The sequence below is a fragment of the Rhodnius prolixus genome, unplaced genomic scaffold (genome assembly GCF_049639745.1).
Source record: "Rhodnius prolixus isolate KJV_2025 unplaced genomic scaffold, Rpr scaffold_1, whole genome shotgun sequence".
NCBI classification, from domain to species: domain Eukaryota; kingdom Metazoa; phylum Arthropoda; class Insecta; order Hemiptera; family Reduviidae; genus Rhodnius; species Rhodnius prolixus.
Genome location: NW_027411581.1, coordinates 7,925,575 through 7,943,987, shown reverse-complemented (window position 1 = coordinate 7,943,987; position 18,413 = coordinate 7,925,575). Strand labels below are relative to the sequence as shown.

The 18,413-nt window shown below is 31.4% G+C and overlaps 2 protein-coding genes and 1 long non-coding RNA gene across 11 annotated transcripts; 1 reads left to right on the top strand and 2 right to left on the bottom strand.

Annotated features, from left to right (window-relative positions):
* Positions 1–4,194: 4,194 nt before the first annotated feature.
* Positions 4,195–9,053, bottom strand: LOC141453802 (uncharacterized). 2 transcript variants are annotated; one of them, XR_012458188.1, is made up of 3 exons: positions 8,089–9,053; positions 7,847–7,987; positions 4,195–5,576 (listed from the first exon to the last, which is right to left on the bottom strand). It is a non-coding gene; the product is annotated as an uncharacterized lncRNA (long non-coding RNA). The 2 variants fall into 2 exon arrangements; XR_012458189.1 differs by lacking the exon at positions 4,195–5,576 and adding an exon at positions 5,583–5,956.
* LOC141453786 (dual specificity protein phosphatase 14-like) lies at positions 6,204–10,381 on the top strand. Of its 7 annotated transcripts, XM_074127389.1 has the most exons (5): positions 6,211–6,570; positions 7,425–7,583; positions 7,652–7,743; positions 7,815–8,043; positions 9,052–10,381. In XM_074127389.1, the coding sequence occupies exons 3-5, from the start codon at positions 7,664–7,666 to the stop codon at positions 9,370–9,372; spliced, it is 630 nt and encodes a 209-aa protein (XP_073983490.1). In that variant the 5' UTR covers positions 6,211–6,570; positions 7,425–7,583; positions 7,652–7,663; the 3' UTR covers positions 9,373–10,381. The 7 variants fall into 7 exon arrangements, with proteins under 7 accessions (XP_073983499.1, XP_073983511.1, XP_073983520.1 ...); XM_074127398.1 differs by lacking the exon at positions 7,652–7,743 and having other exon boundaries at positions 6,204–6,570; positions 7,829–8,043; XM_074127410.1 differs by lacking the exon at positions 7,652–7,743 and having other exon boundaries at positions 6,204–6,570; positions 7,393–7,583; positions 7,829–8,043.
* A 4,441-nt stretch (positions 10,382–14,822) lies between these two features.
* On the bottom strand, positions 14,823–17,266 carry LOC141453774 (rab-like protein 3). 2 transcript variants are annotated; one of them, XM_074127362.1, is made up of 5 exons: positions 16,996–17,266; positions 16,712–16,921; positions 15,649–15,794; positions 15,129–15,269; positions 14,823–15,045 (listed from the first exon to the last, which is right to left on the bottom strand). In XM_074127362.1, exons 1-5 carry the CDS (start codon positions 17,039–17,041, stop codon positions 14,860–14,862), a joined length of 729 nt encoding a protein of 242 aa, XP_073983463.1. In that variant the 5' UTR covers positions 17,042–17,266; the 3' UTR covers positions 14,823–14,859. The 2 variants fall into 2 exon arrangements, with proteins under 2 accessions (XP_073983463.1, XP_073983466.1); XM_074127365.1 differs by having other exon boundaries at positions 15,129–15,239; positions 16,996–17,265.
* Positions 17,267–18,413: the final 1,147 nt, after the last annotated feature.

Here is an 18,413-nt window from a genome sequence, read left to right as displayed (position 1 = left end):
AAACCTCTGCTATTTCACGTCATAAGTGCCTAAACATCCCAGATTCGTTTCGTTATATATGTGGCAGTTTTACCATTGCCAGTTAAAGGACTAACATCAGTACATTTGCCAGGCAAGCCTATTTTAAAGTGAAAATTGGTAGAAAAGATAAATCATGAGCCCCTCACAAAGTGTGAAAGCAGTGTGATGAGAGTTTACAGATGTGGACCAAGGAAACACATAAACTTTCATTTGGTTTACCTATGATTTGGCGAAAGCCCTGTGATCATTCAAGTGTTGTTACTTTTGTACAGTGAAAACTTCAGGATATAACAACAAATGTAAAATAGAGCATCCTAGTTTACCATCAGTTATACGCCCAGATACACGAGCACAGAATTACGCCGAAATTGTCCAGCAACTCTTGGAGAGCTTCAAACTACTAGATTGCGACATGAGCATCTAATTGCATTTTTTACCTAGCCATCTAGCTAGCTTCCCGGAAAATCTTGGTGCAGTCAGTGATGAGGGTGAGCGATTCCACCAAGATTTGAAGGTCTTGAAGGCATGAGGTTATCAAGACAGATGGGACTATGGTTGGAACATCAAGCGATTAACACTCAAAAAGCTATGAGCGAAAATTTTTACCTAAATATGTACAATTTCCGTTCGATAAAGAAACAACTATTTGTATTATCACAATGTAACTTGCAGTAACTATTATAGCCTTTGTATGAATAAAATGATTTTTTTTAAATAGCATATTTAGTAAGTTTTTACTTTTATTTACCTTTATGTTATTTAAGAAATTACTTAGTAACGATACTAAAATTTTATTTATTTTTAGATAAATTTTATTTGCTCCCGAGGCGGAAAATAAGCAGAAAACGTCAGCATTTTTTTTAGCTTGTATAGATTTTTACTAATTTTTCAATGTGAAGTTATAAAAGAATAATTTCATGGAGGAAATGCATTTTTGTATTTTCTTGAAAGAGCGTTCAACTCAACATTTGTATTAAACACATTCGCTAATGACAGTGCACAATATCTGACAAATAAATCTGAAACACCTGTTTTCAAGTTTTTGAAATTTTTTGCAATTCATTAATCTTTTCTGTGAAACTAAATGAAGTCTGTCTTTTTGGTACAGACAATTGTTTTTTGTCTAATTGAAGAGATGTCTGATAGTGCACAATTCTGGTAGCTTTTGATTCTCTTCAATGAAGTCAATGAAGAAAGCTTTGACAACAACAACAATGAAAGTTTGAAGAATCTATGTCACTTTTTTCTTCCTTTTTTTTTGTGGTACATGAAACTGATTTGAGATAAGAAAAATACCCAGTTTTAACTTGAAAGAGAAATTTATTTCAAAATAAAATGCTTAATAGAATTATATTTAGTTAGGTGTTTTAAACGATTTAAATAGCTAAATACTGTATTTTGCAAACTGTTTTACAACATTGGTTCATCGCATTTAATAAATGCACATAGAAAGCTTGATTCCGTTGAAAACAAAATTATGTTTATCGTCATTGTCATTGTTATACCCTAGGACAGTTGAAGGATCTGAACCTTCGTACTTGGCATACCTTCAAGTTAAAAGTGACTATAGGGAGTTAGGAAAACAGTAAACAAGGTACAGGTACACATCTGTGTTGCAATGGCTGGCGTCAATTCATTTTTACTTGTTATTTTACAATGTAAATATAGAACGGAATGATGCTTTACAATAATAATATCTAAATATATTTAAATGTGTTCACGGTCTAAATCGCATTCCAGTTTTAACAAAAAAACGGAGCTCTTTTTTAAATTTTACTTTTCCAAAACCAGCTTGAGAGTATTTACTATTAACTATGCCAAACACGATAAAAAATCTGGTGTGAAGAGCTATAGGAACCTTTTTTAATGCGACCAATTTTATAGTTCTATCAGACAAATTTGATTAGAAGTGACTAATTTTACTAAATTTTAATTAGCCAATCCTTATATATGTATGTACTTACCAAAATGTACTTTTTGTTTACGGATGGATCCAAAATCCCCAACCAACCATTCATGGTGTCGTTCAGATGATCAGTTTGGCCTTAGATTTCTCTTCACTCTCTCATTAGAACTCTTACTCTCATTTTCGTCTTATCAAATCAATTATCCTTTCCGAACCGTGCATAAAAGCTCTAGTTTCTCCCATTACGCTCTCGAATCACTTGTTTTATTCGACTTAATTTTTCCATAATTCTTTCGATCCCTTAACCTAATAAACCTTTCTATCACCCGACGCCAACAGTTCCATTTGTTTGTCGCCAGTACTGGAAATAGCATTGAAAAATTCCTTCTTAAATGAATCTTTCCAATCCTTGTATTATCCTCACCACATAATTAAGCATTAAAAATATCATTTCAACCTTCCTTGAAAAGAAATAATGTTTTTTGTCGGTATGAATGAAGCACTTCGATCGGGAATAGCACTCTGAACTGCTCCGGAAGCGTACGGACAGCCTTCCAACTTCCTATCCTTACCTTATTCTCCTGACTTACATGACCAAGCAGGTCCTACCATTTCTCCTTCCAGCCAAGCTAATGTTTGAGTAGCGAAAGGTAGCATTCCATCCTGTTTTCACTTAGGACATTCTAACATCCTAAGAATTTTCTTATTTACCTAAGCTGACTACACCGCATTCTTATCCATAGCTATCGGAGACCAATAGGCCCTTACTCTTTAACAGAAATGGCTAAAAACATTTTACCAGTCTGAACCAGCAGCTATGAGTTGTAGAGCACAACTGAACGCTTAAATCTTTAATGAATCCATTCATTGAAGTCTAAAGTTCTTCGTTCTATAATCATCAATGTCTTGTCTCCATTCTATTTAAAAAAATATATATATATTTGTTACCGAAATCGTTCGTATCGTACCTTAACCTCAGAACACATACAATCCTCTAGTACAGTTACCTTCCTAATAATAATTAGTCAAATAAATACTTAATTTTATAAGAAATAAATAGTCTCTATAAATAGAGTCAATAGAGTAATTTTGTTGGTGATTACCAACTGGAAAATTTCTCTACTCTAAGTGTTTATTGATATCTTTAATGTTTAATGTTATCTTTTCATTTTAATAAATATTCTTGATTTCAATGTCACGAAATTGTCATTAATTATACTTACATTAAGCTGCTATTTTATAAGATTTGGAAAATTGTGCCCCTATAGTGCAATCGACAAACAAACAAAAAAAAACTCTAGAAATTGGTTCATCTAAAAATAGATACATTACAAACCAAACTTTTTTTCATGCTTTGAAATAGTTTTCAAACGTTATTAATATCTCATACATATATAAAAAGAAATTCCATTATGTTACATCGAATAATTTAGAACGTTCATTCAACATTGATTATGGAAAGCATTTTTATTGAAGCGTCCACAAAAATTGCCATAAAATGTTTTCAAAATTCGTTATATTTTACCATTATATTTGGTTTCCGAAATTATGATTGAAATTCTTTGATTTTATATGTGATATGAAACTTTATAAAAATTTCTTTTCCAATTTTTATTTTACTAAAGTTCCTATTGAATAATTTATTTTAAACTTGGAGTTTATAGTATTGTATTTAATAATATATGATAAGTGGAAGGTGATCTACAATATAGTGGCGTGACATTTACATCTGGACTAACAATGAAATTAACCGTTGTACCACTTTATCTAAAAATGATGTAATTCTCTTATTTATTACTTCGTTAGGGTAGACAGTTTTTTTTAACTGGAGAGCACAGATTTGGTGTCCTCACGAGCAGCTTTGAAATTAACTACCCATAGCGCAGGCAACTCATTTCCGTTACTAATCTAGTCCAGATCAGAGAGTTTAGCTCTCAAACATGAAGCAGGTAATAGTAACGTGTACGAGCGACTTGTGAAAAAGTTTTAACCTTAAAACTGTTCGAGTTAAAACAGCAATAAAAAAAAAATTATGTTTAAATAAAGAGTATGACAAATTATCTTCTAAATGAAACGGTGCCAGTAAAAAATATATATTTTCATCATGAAGTAGTAAATCATTTCGCTAATAAATTGTTGCAAAATGTTCACTAATATTAACTTCGGATTTATTACTGTTTCACAGTTTGTAAAACAAAGTTATTATTAATGATTCAAATATGTTTTGTTAATTTAAGGTAATTAAATAACTGAATTCAAAAAAAATCTGGTTTTGACATTCACTCATATCGCTTTATTACTGTTATTAAAATTTACTAATTTTCTTTAAACGTGAAAACAGAAGAAAGTGATAAAAGTTAAAGGCTAAGATTTATGTTTAGGCTATAAAACTACATTTTACTTCAATATTAACTTCCTTGAACTGGTATAGCAACTGGCAAACAAAACTTAAAACAGAACTTTCAAATTACCCGAACGAAAAGTGTCACTTAATTAAAATGTAGATTTCATAGAAATCTCTTTTGCATCTTCGCACTTCCGATTAACCTATTTTCTTCAACTAGATGTTCAATACTTTCAATTAATATCTTAATATTAAATTAAATATCTGAAATTTAAAAAAAGAAATTACCTACACCCTGATGGAGGTGCCCTTGGACCAGACCTCGTGTAGCACTCTTCTCTATCTTTGCCTACTGCAAATATTTTCCTTCGCCTGCCAAGCCGACCTAATTGTCCACCTTCGTTCTTCACCCTTCTCCCACACCTTCCATCACATCCTCATCTTCTAAGGGGATCTCTTTCATCAGGATACCGTACAGTGCTAACCCTAAGACTTGTGTCTCTTCTAATCTGCGCACATGACCGAACTTAACCTACTTCTTAATCCATCTACCATTTGGACGCCCCGAACAGGTTTTAATATTTCGGTTTATCCTGATCCTTAATACAGGCAGTTTCCTGACACTCATCTCTAAGATATTGTAAAGGGTCGGTGAGATTAGCCCTCTGTTTAACACGACTATCAACTTAACTCTCTTCACATCTTTCACTGATTGCTAACAATCAATGGTTCCCAGAGAACATATTCGTCTACGAGAATCAGCTTTGTAGAAAAACCAAGCCTCGTTGACTGGTTGGAATTCACCATTCCTTCTCAGCTGATCAAATGTCACCTTAAAGAAAACGAACAGGGAATGTTTTTTCACTATCTGGTTACTATTAACCTCTTGCTGGCCGTACTCGACAATAAAATTATGTTTACAAATTAGGAGTTTTCATTATGATGATTTTTAAAAATATATTACACAGTATATATTTGATTTTTATAATATTTATAATAATAACTATTTAAGTTCTCTACATCCGTACAAAGCCTTTTTTTTGCAATAATGGATAGATACATAAAAAAAGAACATTAATTTTTTTTCCTTTACGTAATTCTTTTTTTTTACTTTTTGGCAAAAGGTAAAGAATAAATTCTTAAGATTCCTTTCTGCCAAGTGAGCAGCGCACATTCTTGGCACAAAACCAACTATTCTATAATCTCCCTTCAATAGAACGCGTCGTGAAGAAGGGCGGGAGAGAGAGAGATTCTTGTTTGGTCTCTCATCGTACATTTCATTCATATTGATATCTCAGGGGCGCTCTATTTAATTCCATTCAAAAATAAGAGAAAATAAAAAATATAAACAAAATATGGAAGAATAATTATGCGCTGAATAATTTAGGATTATAAATTAAACACAAACAATATTACTGTGTGAGAGAGATCTAGAGACTGAATGAAATAATGTTTTCAAATAATCTGTATAAACAATCAAAAATCTTGTCCACTCAACAAATTAAATTAATTTGTTAGCCACATTAAAAAACTCATTATTTAACTTGACACTAATTTAGATTATACCGTCTATATCTCAACCTAATCTCATACTAATTTATTTTAAAGTATTAAATTACTAAAGTATGATCATAGGAAACCACTTCACAATCTCATAATTGATTGATTCATCCTTCTGACTACATCTGAAACGTCAAGATTTCATCCTCAGTCTAAAATAATATAAGTACAAAAGGTACAAGCATGGATATTTGAAATAGTACATAGAAACTTGTTATGTAGTTATGGTAGAAAAGAGAGATTATCTAACTTTAAGAAATATTTGTTTATAAATAAATGATAAAGTTTAACAAAAGTCGGCTTTTAACAAATGCTAAGTCTTTTATAATTATAAGTTATCAAAGGTTATTTTTAAGAAACCCGTGTTTACTGAAACACCTATTCGTCTAATTTACACATGCGGTCGTTTCATTTTATGTATTTTATTTAGGACCTAATTTAATCCTCATTATTACGTCGTATTACACTGAAGACTCACGAGTTATTTTTTAGATACGTTTTTTCACCTCTGAAAGCCAGGGTTTGTTTAATTGTAAGAGTGGCCAAGTTCTTAGTTATAAATCTATTAAATACAGCTTTTCTATTGATTTTTTTAGTTAGTAACCTAATTATGCCATTTCGCCAGCTGCACAGTCTGAGGAAACCTTCGAGAAGTACACAAGGTAGCCAGAACTTCTTCCACAAAAATCTGTAGACCAGATCATTGCGTTTTCCCTCAAAATGTGCCTTCATTTTTCAGGTTTGTTTTCTAATCCAGTACTTGATTTTAACCTGATTGTCGGCAGTTAGATTGAAGTTGTGACCAACTCTTAGCCCTCCAAATCCGCGATAAGCAATTTTATACACTTTAACAATACTTCTAACTTCACCCGTCAATGTCGACCTTAAAGGCGACCAGAAAAAACTAAGTCGGACGACCATTAGTTCCAGCAGATAAGATTATCTGAACAATTTCTCACACCTCTACCTCCATTTTTCTAATATAGGCAAAATGAATGAGGAGGCTTTTGTATAAACCAATTTCGAATAAGTAATTCAAGAGATCACGACCCTGTTGACACTTTGAATAGAGCATTGCTTTCATAGAAGTCTGGACAAAAATTTATCTTCAGCTTAGTCTGAATTCACCGTGTATGATTCCTTGTAGAAGGGATTGAAGTGTAGTGCAAAGGTAAAAAAGGAATAATTGTTAATTTAGTATTCCCTGTAAAGCCAGGTCGTTGGACTGTTCGTTGTCATAGAGTGTATCTCTTTCCAATAATTCCTAACAGTTTTAAGAATAGTGCAGTAAAATTTTGCACCAATAATGTGGTTAGTAATTAAGATTTTTATTATTGAAACTGAATTTCTCAACTAAAATAAAGTACCATATAAAATTTATTGAAACTGATTTTATTGATAATATAAATGTTGACCGAATTGGTAGTTGGACGTCAAGCCCAGCCTGAAAATAAGGCGATTACTTGACTTTTAATAATTTAAATATTGTATTTTTTTTTTTAAATAAAAAAAAAGTATGGAATAGATAGTGGAATTGGAGGGGAGCATTACTAATGTGTAGGTGCGTGTGCGTATGTTTCGGTGTCTCTAAAGAAACCACAGTGGAATGTGAGCACATTCTTGGCATGAAGATCCACAGCGTGTCAGTGTTTACCCAGCGTCCGAAGTAGAAAGTGGTGAAGTCAATAGTCGGCAGCTCGTAATCAGTTTTGTGTACATTTATGTGGAATTCATCAACCTCAATAATTAACAGTCAGTTTTATTTATTTTTTAATTACGACACTTCAAAACTGGTTAATTAATCTATAATTCACAACTAGTATTTTTGAATAATGGGAACCGCTAAATTAAACAATTCAAACACTATACAAGAAAATAAATGCACTACAAATTTGAATGGAAGTTCAAGCATGTAAGATTTGTTTATTCCTTTCTATATATTTTTAGGAAGTTTCAGTTGTACTTATTAATATTCCTTTTTAGGTTTTCAATTTCAGAAATAAATCCCTACTTACTGTTATGCGGTGCACCAATGTTAAGCAACAATAGTCTCTCAAAACTGGGCATTACATGTATAATATCAGCTTCTCCAGAACTTCCAGTAATACCAGTACCATCGTCTGTTAAACTTCATCATACGGTCAATGTTATGGATTCTGTTGAAAGTGATTTGAGTTCGCATTTCGATATTGTGGCAGACATTATACATAAAGTATGGTAAAAATAGTAATAATTGATTTTATGAAAATAATCTCACCAAGCATGTGCTTTATAATTTCGTGCTGATTTTCAAATGTTTACTTCACACTGAAATATATATCTTAAGATTAAAATAATGCTTTTTACAAATTGATATGTGATAGTATTTCTGTTCGTAGTCTCCAAAATAAAAAAAAAAGCAGGCAATCACAGATGGTTTAAATTTGATATTGCCAGTTGCTACCTAATGACCCAACAGAATGTTTTCGGATCAAATCGATTAACCAGCCATAGCACTTTACTTAATCGATTTTGATAAACTCAGCTGTGGCAAAAACTTCAGTTTTCAGGGAAAATCAATGTTTGGTAGACTTGGGCATCACAAAATTCTCTTTCTTCCGGAAACTCTACTAATCTAGGGGACATTTCCGAATAAAGATTATACTTTTATAATCAACCCATTCATTGCTATGAATTTTCCACTTTCATGGCAGCAAAAATATTTAAATAGACTGTCAAACTCTTTTTCATTAAAACTTTCCGTACTTCAGTCGAATTACATGAGGGCTCTTGGTTTTGTAAAACCTGTGGAACTACAAGGCTTAAACTTTGAAAGGTGCTTAAGTTCCACTTAAAATAATACTGCAGCTCTTAAAAATGTTAGGGCTCTATTTTAGTTTTGCACGTTTCCTTTTTCGTCAACAAATTTTACTTTTGCCTGGTTTATAATCTACTCTTTTAAATTTGCTTGACACCATTCTAAAATTTTTATCTCGAAGCTGTGCTTTTATTTTTAACAGTTTTTTTAGTGGTTTCTTCTAATGTGTACTAACTGTGAATTGCTTTTTCTAACCGTGCATTCTTATTACATTTATGTCCTCAAAATTATGCTCGTATCTTTTGTCATTATAAAGCATTCAACTGCATAAAATTTGTTAATTTCACTGAAATGCATTTAATTGCTAATCGTGAAATAACATTTGTCATTACAACATTAATTACCTTACCTCATTTGCTGCAGGTAGAAAAAGAAGGTGGAAAAACGCTAGTACACTGTTTGGCTGGGGTTAGCAGATCTGTATCACTTTGCATTGGATATTTAATTAAACATAAAAAAATGACATTGTCTGAAGCATACCACCATGTACATTCAAGACGACCCTGTATCCGTCCTAATAATGGCTTTTTTAGTCAACTGATAAATTATGAAAAACAACTAACAGGTACAACAACTGTAGAAATGGTTTACAATTCTGGTGCAAAAGGACTGATACCTGACGTCTATGAACAGGATTATTACAATACGGCAAGATATATTAGCAGGACGCATGGCACTAAGTAAATTAAATATTAGTCAGGGGAAAAAAAGAAATAAGGCTGAAGAATTACGAATTCTATTAAAAAAAAAATTGAGAAATTCTTTAAAGTGAGGTGAAAACACTCTTGTCTTTATAAAAAGGTTAATTTTATGCCAAATATAAATGAAAAAGAAAGATACCTAATCATTCATAGAACTACAGAATAAATATTAAACAGGATGACAGCAGAAAGTAGCCACTCTCTGTTTTCCCAAATTTCATCATTATTCCGGTGAGTGTCTTGGTGTCACCAAGTAGCAGAGATAATTTTTATAGTTAGATTTGAGAAACTTCCTCAGTTTGCAATTGCGTGGTAGAACCTGATAGGCGGTCGAAATGGGTATATCGCTCCTGAATTGGACGATCTTAGATCCTATGACGAAGACAACCTATGACAACCACTGTTCCGGAAGATAACTCTTGGTACTTTTGGAGCAGGAGAGGAATAACTACGGCTTGCTATTTCTGGGTAACTGAGTAACCGAGTCTAACGTATTCTAGAGAGAAAATTCTATCGTTCAAGTTCAAAATTTCAATATAAAATAAAGATTGAGTTTTTAAACATTTTTTTTTAAATGAGATTTCGAAATTTGTGACATATTGTCTACATTCCAACATCTATAAGGTTATAATTCCAAATCTTCCTGCAATATTCGCATCATAGGCGTTTCAGAAATCTTTAAAAGTCAAATTTCAACCTACTTATTTATTTTGTGACATTCCAGTTACCTATTTCCGTACACAAATTCTTTTTTTTATTAAACTTATTGTATTTTTTACTAATAAATATTACTAATTAATTTTTTCTTTAAAAGATTCATATGTAAAACATATTGTATACATAGGTGTGCTCAATTTTTAAAAGTAACTTTCTTAGAATTTAAAATTAAAAAGTATTAAAAGTTTTAATTAAGAATTAGTAATTATTTCTACTATATTTTTTCATTAGAATGTTGGTTTTTGTATAACTGTAAATAAAAATCCTAGTACAAATTAATTTATAACTTTCATAATCACCTAGTACTTATTAATTTATTATTTAATTAGATTTCCTCGAACTTGTTATTGGAAAGGCTCAAGTTTCGAGTTCCACGTGCAACTACGAAAATTTATAAAAGAAAAATATTACTAGAAAGCTATTTGCTTCCTCTACTTTCACGATGCTTTGTTTGGAAGCTGGGCGTTAAGCCCCTGGATAAGTATGAATCTTTAAGTCTTTCTCTTACTACAATTCACATACCTAACTCCTTAACAAAAACTTACAGTTTAAAAAGTTAAGTATAAGGGTTGATTAAACGCCAAAAGGTACACAAATCAGCAAGTACCCAACATTTCATTAATACTTCATTGATATTATTTAAGTAATTTTACCGCATTAATTTTTATTCATTTTTTTAAAATTTATTAGATGTCACAGACCCTTATGCTGGCCATTTACATCTACAAAATATTTGTTCAAGTAGCACTGTAGATTAACTATAATATCTATTTTATATATAACAATCAAACTAAAACGTTATAAAAAATGAAAAAAAATATGAGGCTAAAAAATTCAAATACTTCTTTTAAAAAAATGCTCACACCAACATATATTAATTATTTTGTTTATTTGTATTTTTAAATAAAAGTCGTCGGTTTAAGTTCATTCTTCGATTAAAGTAATTGTCATTTTATGAAGTAGTCAAATGTTTATAATGATAGATAATAAATTAATCTGGCTTTATCATAAATAATATAGTTTTCTTCAATTACATTCTCAATCTAGGTGTTCTTCCCACAATGTTGTATATGTGTAATATAAAAAAAATAAGATATGCTTATTTTTAGGACAGCTAATTATTCCAGTATTTTACTATAAGTAAAATTAGGGGGACTAAATTAAATTACAATTGAGAAATGAATAATTATTGTAGAATAATCTACTTGTTATTAACTGTGTGTGATTTGTACTCACGAATATTTCGGTAAGACGAATTCAAGACTGAAATATTCTTTTAAATCCAAAAATATTGATTCAAATTTAAACAGTAGCCGACTCTTAGTCTTTTTCTACTTTAACATGCATGTATATGTGACTACTCAAAATAAAGGGCATATTAAAGATAAATCAGAAGAATAATTTGGAATAGAGTTAAAATAAAGTACCTATTTAATAACGAAGATATATTATACATTTTATCAAAATTATAACAAAAAAATATAATGAATGAACTGGCCAGCATAAGGGTCTGTGACATCTAATAAATTTTAAAAAATATGAATAAAAATTAATGCGGTAAAATTACTTAAATAATATCAATGAAGTATTAATGAAATGTTGGGTACTTGCTGATTTGTGTACCTTTTGGCGTTTAATCAACCCTTATACTTAACTTTTTAAACTGTAAGTTTTTGTTAAGGAGATTTTTGTACCCTTTGGATAGATTTTTCTTTTTGTCTATTTTGCAAAGTTACATATCTGCTTTACAGATTTTTTTAAAATCAGAATAAGCAATTCTATCATTATAACCTGATAAGGTGTCAAGTCGGAACCGTAACTACCACTGGTGAGATCTTTTTAAAGAATAATTATAGTTGCGGTGCCCAAACCATCCTCAATAACAAATTTTTTTTGAGAAAACGTTTTGAATAAAATAGGAAGGTATTTGTACTTAAGTAACAAAATTAAACTGCGATTTCAGTACTTTCTTTTAAGAGGAGTAAGAAAAATAAACTGCAATTACAGTATTGCTCCCTAAAAGGCAAAGATTTTGAATCGAACGACAATTCATTGGTGTAAATCGGTTCACTCATTGATAATTTTAACGATTGCAATACTTTCTCTTAGTAGGTGTAAGAGCATGATGGCACTTAACAGCCACGTAGAGGAGCTTTAACCACTTCTTCTTGCTAAATTTTATCAAAATCAGACAAAGCGTTATAGAAATATTAGTATTAATAGTTTTAGAAAGGGCCTTACTTTGGTGAGGCAAACTCCCCTCCTCATGAGGCATAGCGTCGAGACTTTTAAAGTGCAAATCTATACAAAATTTCGATTCGAATGACACTTCATTCATGAAAATCGGTTCACGTGTCAGATAATTTGAAACGATTGCTATACTTCCTCTTAACAAGTGAAAGAGCTGATCGCCGCTTTAATGTTACGTAGGGGAGCCCTAACTTAATCATCCTACCATATTTTATCATAATCGGGCCAAGATTTACAGAGTAATTAGTAATAATAATTTTTGAGGGGGCCTTACATAAAGGGGGCTAACTCCTCTCCCATTCGATGTACAGCGTCGAGACCCCCAAAAGGCACATCTACATAAAATTCCGAATCGATTGACACCTCATTCATGAAAATCGGTACGCGCGTTTAGGCTGTACGTTGTTTACAAAAAAGGTAACAACAAGAAGAACAACAACAACAACAAGAACAAGACCAATTTTTGAAAAAGCCGTTTTTGCTCATTTTCAACAACTTTTTTCTCGAAATCTATTAGATCTGGGTTGATGCAAAAAATTACAGTTATAAAGGAGGGTTTGCCCTATATTTTAAAGAAAATTTGGGAATTTTATCTTTTATACAAAAAGAGAAAAAAAAAATCAAAGTTGGGTGTTTTTCAACGTTACGCTTTTTCGTGCAGTTTTTGACGATCAACCCTTATACAACTGTCCTACCGGACAGTTTTAATTAAATTTTCTAGAAAACTTTACTTCAAACCTTCCCTTACAATATCCCGCATTTCATACCAAATGTTAGTTGAAGGAATGCCATAAAGCTATAGATATTTGTATGAATGTCGTTAGAATACTAAGTTTAAATATACTCATTAGGCCACGAACAAAATTAAAAACAAAAGCTGAAAAACTCAGATATCTGAAACTAAAATATTTAAAAGAAAAACATTAAAATGAGGGTCCTTGGCCTTATGAGGTCGCACTTTTATGTAATTATAGCATGCACCCAATTTGATGTAAGGTTATATTTTAATAATCTCATCCTTGTTTTAAGAAGACTTGAGCCAACCTTCACCAGGTGCCAGCACGTAAAAAAAAATTATTCTATATTTATTTAAGGACAAGAGGTGAATGACAAAAAATATATTTACGTCTTAAATAAAATACTTCGGTATTAAAACATTAAAAATGGCTACTTCTTTATTTATAATGTGTTTTCATTTTAATCAACGGTTTGAAATCTTAAAATGTCTAGTTAAAACGCTGATTAATTTCAAAGGAACAAATTGTTACAAAACAATAATGATCAAGTTTAAACCGATAACTATGAACCTCAAAGAATCTATCTGTAGCAATTATACCAATATATTATAATGGGATAAAATCAACCAAATCCGACCACATTGTTGACCTTTATTTACTGACACACTTGGGCGTTTGCCGATAACCGATACATATGATCTACATTCCAAAATAAAATGGATTGAGACGTGTTCAATATTGTCAGGTCTAGGATACAATCAAGGCATTCATATTCTTGCCCGTAAAAGGTAAACCAGCCCAATTTTCATTTGGAACTGGAGGTTTCTACATAATTGAATATCCCAGCATACTTTCAAACTTTTCTTAATTTAGTAAGAGAGAATTGCATTAAGAGAGAAATCAGAAATCATTAATGTAAGAAACAGTAAGCAAAAACAATTTTTTACCTTTCTTGTTTTTATTTCGGCAAATGACCAGTAATTTTTTTTTCTCTCTCTATTCGTTCTCGACCATACGCTGTTGTCATCTGCGATATTCATAAGAAAAAAATCATCGTCAAAAAGTGTGCACTTATCGTTGCCATAGGTCCGCAAACGCGTAAGTTTCGCGAAATCATAAGACGCCAAACCGGTACAACGCCCGACTAAGAAATCATATCCTTCTGCTTTTTTATTCGGCAGATTTACAAGTACAGGTGTGATGCCTAATGCTTTCTAGAACCATTTGCTGTTAACCTTTTATTTTACCGTGCTAAAAAATGTTAAAATGACAAAAATGTCTTTATAGAGGAGTACCTCTAAAAAATGACTGAAGGGTCAAATAAAGTTTTCCGAAAGAAAAGGAAAGCAGATCAGTCAGCAGATAGGAAGAGGAAATACAAAGGCTAATATGAGAGATCGGCTTAAGTAAAGTTATTCAGTCGACCTCAAAAAATTTTGAGTTTTCGATAACAAAATACTTCAAAAAATGTGGAAAAGATCTCAACACTCCATCTTCCTAGCACGATAAGATAATTAAGAATAGTCTACAGGAATAAGACTGACCATATTTAACAAGTAACAAGCTAACTTTAAAAAATAGTTTTTAATAAAAAACGCAATTTAGTATTTAACTATTTAATTTAATTCATAAGAAAAATATTCTTAAAGTTAGATATACAAAAGGCGTTCTGAGCGACAATTCAAATACGTTGACTTTAGGAAAAAATAAAATTTTAAACAACATAAAAATTAAATAAAAAAATATATTCTTACTTTATAAACAATTTAATCGTTATGATACAATTTAGGACTCATACTTGACGCTGCTGGAAATGTGCGGCGTTTATCAGAACCATATGGATTCAGGAGTTCTTTAGTATTATAGCGCATCTCGATAACCTTATCGAAAAAACGACTTAATTTAACAGATGAACTACTGCCCGGAGCTAATGATCTTGAGTCCCTGGAATTCTTTATAGGTCAAAAGAAGAAGTTAACACTTAGAACAACCCTTTTCTAAAAATAATAAATAAATAAATAAATAAAGAACATACCAAATAAATTTTATCAGCACCCCATTCTTGAGCTACATCCAGGACAGGTTTTTCATGAAGGCGATTCTCTCCAGTCATATCTAATTTTGTTCCAATCACAAGCATTGGAAACTGCAGGTTACAATTTATATAATACATTTTCTAAACAATACAGTTTGCATAAAAATTATGACAAAAAATTATAATACATTTTTTTTATATCTTTTGTTCCAACTTTTACTTGGAAAGGAAGAAGAAGGAAATAACGGATTTGGCATTTTTGTCAATAACCGAGAGCTACAGGTTTTGGAAGAAGTGGAATTATTGGCTAATGGGTTCAAGTTAGAGAAAATGATGGCCTATATTTCGAGAAGCTCTACGGGTAAGGTTGTTAAACAACCTTCTAAATTTTAAGATTTAAAAAAAGCACAAGCTTTTAAAAGCTTCTATTTTAAATAACTTGTCACTGAAGAAAAACCAAAAAAATTGCTTCTCATGATTGGTGGAGCAATTATAATCAGATAAATATTACAAAATTTACCAAAGTTGAACCAGCAAACTGCTCGCTATCAAATTCGTCATATATTTGTTTGTTTTTTCCTCCTTCAGTGTTAATGACCTCATGTAGCCAATATCTTAAATTCTGCTGAGACTTCCTATTAGTCAAATCATGTACCAGAATCAATCCTGGAAAATAGAGTCATTAATTGGTATTTTTTTCATGAAAGTTTATTTCATGATTTAAGTTACAATTATTTAAATTTCATTATTAGTATTTATTTTGTAACTGTACGCAAACAAAATGTTTAGTTTTAGCTTCATATATTTTTTCTTTTTGAGGTAGTGTGTAAATATTTCAGATTCTGAAGATTTTGAAGCATCATAAATTCTTAAAATGAGTCACATAAACTTCTAAATGCAATAACTCCTCTACAATTGCTCCTATAAAGTTGATACTTTTCTCATTGATGGATTCAGAAGTACATTTTACTGAGCAAAATGTCACTGAGTAGCAAACGTTAAAAAGCGAGTTATTGCTACCTCACTTAAATTTAAAATGACCTCATATAAACTTCATCATCCTAAAGCACCTGTAAAGTTGTTTCTTCGTTGTTGGTAGTTCTATAAATTATAATGGTAAATGAGTTTTTCATATGGACAAAATTTCATAGAATACTGAACATTGAGAAGCTAGAATTTGCGCTTTAAACTTTGAATGTAATGATATAGTTAAATTTCAACAACCTTTATCTATAGTCTTAATATTGGCATTAACTTCATAATTAGGGTAGAATTTATTTTCGCAGTAGAAAATAATGTTTGGTACTTTCTCCAATATAATATTGATTCGAGGTAGTTCGAAAATGTTAATGGCATTAAGGCACTAGCATTTAAAAATAAGAGAACAGTTGTTTTATGTTCATCTTATACTCTAAACTCTGATGTTAAATGAAATAAATTTTATAGCAATTGAGGTTAGATTTAGCATTATGTAACATTAAAATATATCACCTTTCGTTATTAGCTATTTTCCTCACATTTCTAGACTGTCATTGGTAAAGTAAATCTAATCATCACACAAAACTGCAATAAATTTTACATACCGTGAACGGAATTATAAAATACACTTCTAGTGTTTCTATGATTGCTACTTCCTCCAATGTCCCATAATTCTATGAAGTAGGTTTTTTGGTACTGGGTCCCTTCCCTGTATTCATGTAGCTTAACATCTACGGAACACCCAATTGTCCATGAAGGATTGCTGATTGGTTCACTGTGCGCAATCAGATGTGTTAAAGATGATTTCCCAACACCTATTTATTAATTATAACAATCATATTATATTATTATTATTTTTGTTTCTTAAAGTTACGAATGAATAATTTACCTGAATCTCCAAGTACCAGTATTTTAACTTTTTCAATTGCGGCCATGGACACATTTAAATCTTTTCATCTCAATGATTACTACTGATTGTACATATAAGATAAACCGGCATTCTGGTCTAAAGTTGATTTAAACCCTACATGTTAACATATGCATTGCTACTTTTTCATTAGTAAACGTGTAAAAAAATACTTGTACATCAATAACAATCTCTCCACGCAAACGAAACCTACCCCGGCACAGGATTCTTATCGCTCAGATAATTGAAACTGTCATTCGATACATTGAAGAGGAATTCATACATCGATCGGTAGAGTGCGATGAATAGAGTATCTAAAAAAAAGCCTGATAGTTTTCTCCGATACTGAGATTTGTGTCGAGAGACATCAAAGGAAGAGCTTTAATTTTTTCACCTTTTCCTTTTTTTCGTAAATGTTTCCAATTTAGAGAAAATTCGACTGTAAGTGTCATTAAAGTTAACAATTTTCTTTACTAGTTTAGTAGTTTTTCTGTTGATGTTTTTAACAATAAAAGATACATTAGCAAGTGCAGAGTGAACAATAAACGAAGTCCCATGATCGTTTTAAAGTTCTGGGGATGCTTGAAAACCCCAGATGTTTGATCAGCCGAAACTACGACAGCGAAAACAGCTGATAAACTTTGTATGAACAGCTGTTCGGAGCCTTCCCATAAACGCCATATTATTTCCGATGAAAAGTGGTTTCATACCAAAAATTAATTAATAAATAAAACAAAATAACAATTCAGCTAAACCTGCCCCACTAATCACAGAGATTTAAAGAAAAAAAAAAAAAAGATGAGAGAGTGGTTAAACTTCGAAGGCGCCATTTACGTTGAAAAAGTAGTTCCTGGTGATAATTCGTACTATTCTCTTCGAATCAATAGAACTTCGAGTCAACTGAAAAATGGTTCATTTTTGTGGTTAATGAAATGATTGGAACTTCAATAATTTCTTGGTAACAACTCAATGAAATTCGCGAACACGGAGACGCAAAAGGATATTTGGAAGTTTTATTCCTTCAAAGATTCATAGTCTCCGATACAAAAAAAAATCTTGCACCTGTGTCAAGACACACAAAAAAATAAATAAGACAGCGAACTACTATCTAAAATTAACAGCGCAGAAGATATCGCTGCGATTCTCTTGCCTACAAGAACGCTTAGCTATGGGTGTAATTCTAAAAGCATTATGTAAAATTAATTTGACAAAAACTATATCAAAATATCGTGAAAGTGCAATAATTTATGTAAAGAGGTTGAAGACAGGATAAAAAAACTTTACTGAAGAACGTTATCAAGAAACATGCCTCAGCAACCTCATACAGCTCGTGTACTGTGGCAGCTCCATACTTCAGAAGGACTCGACCGCGTTCGTATTGCAAATTGCATTACATGAAA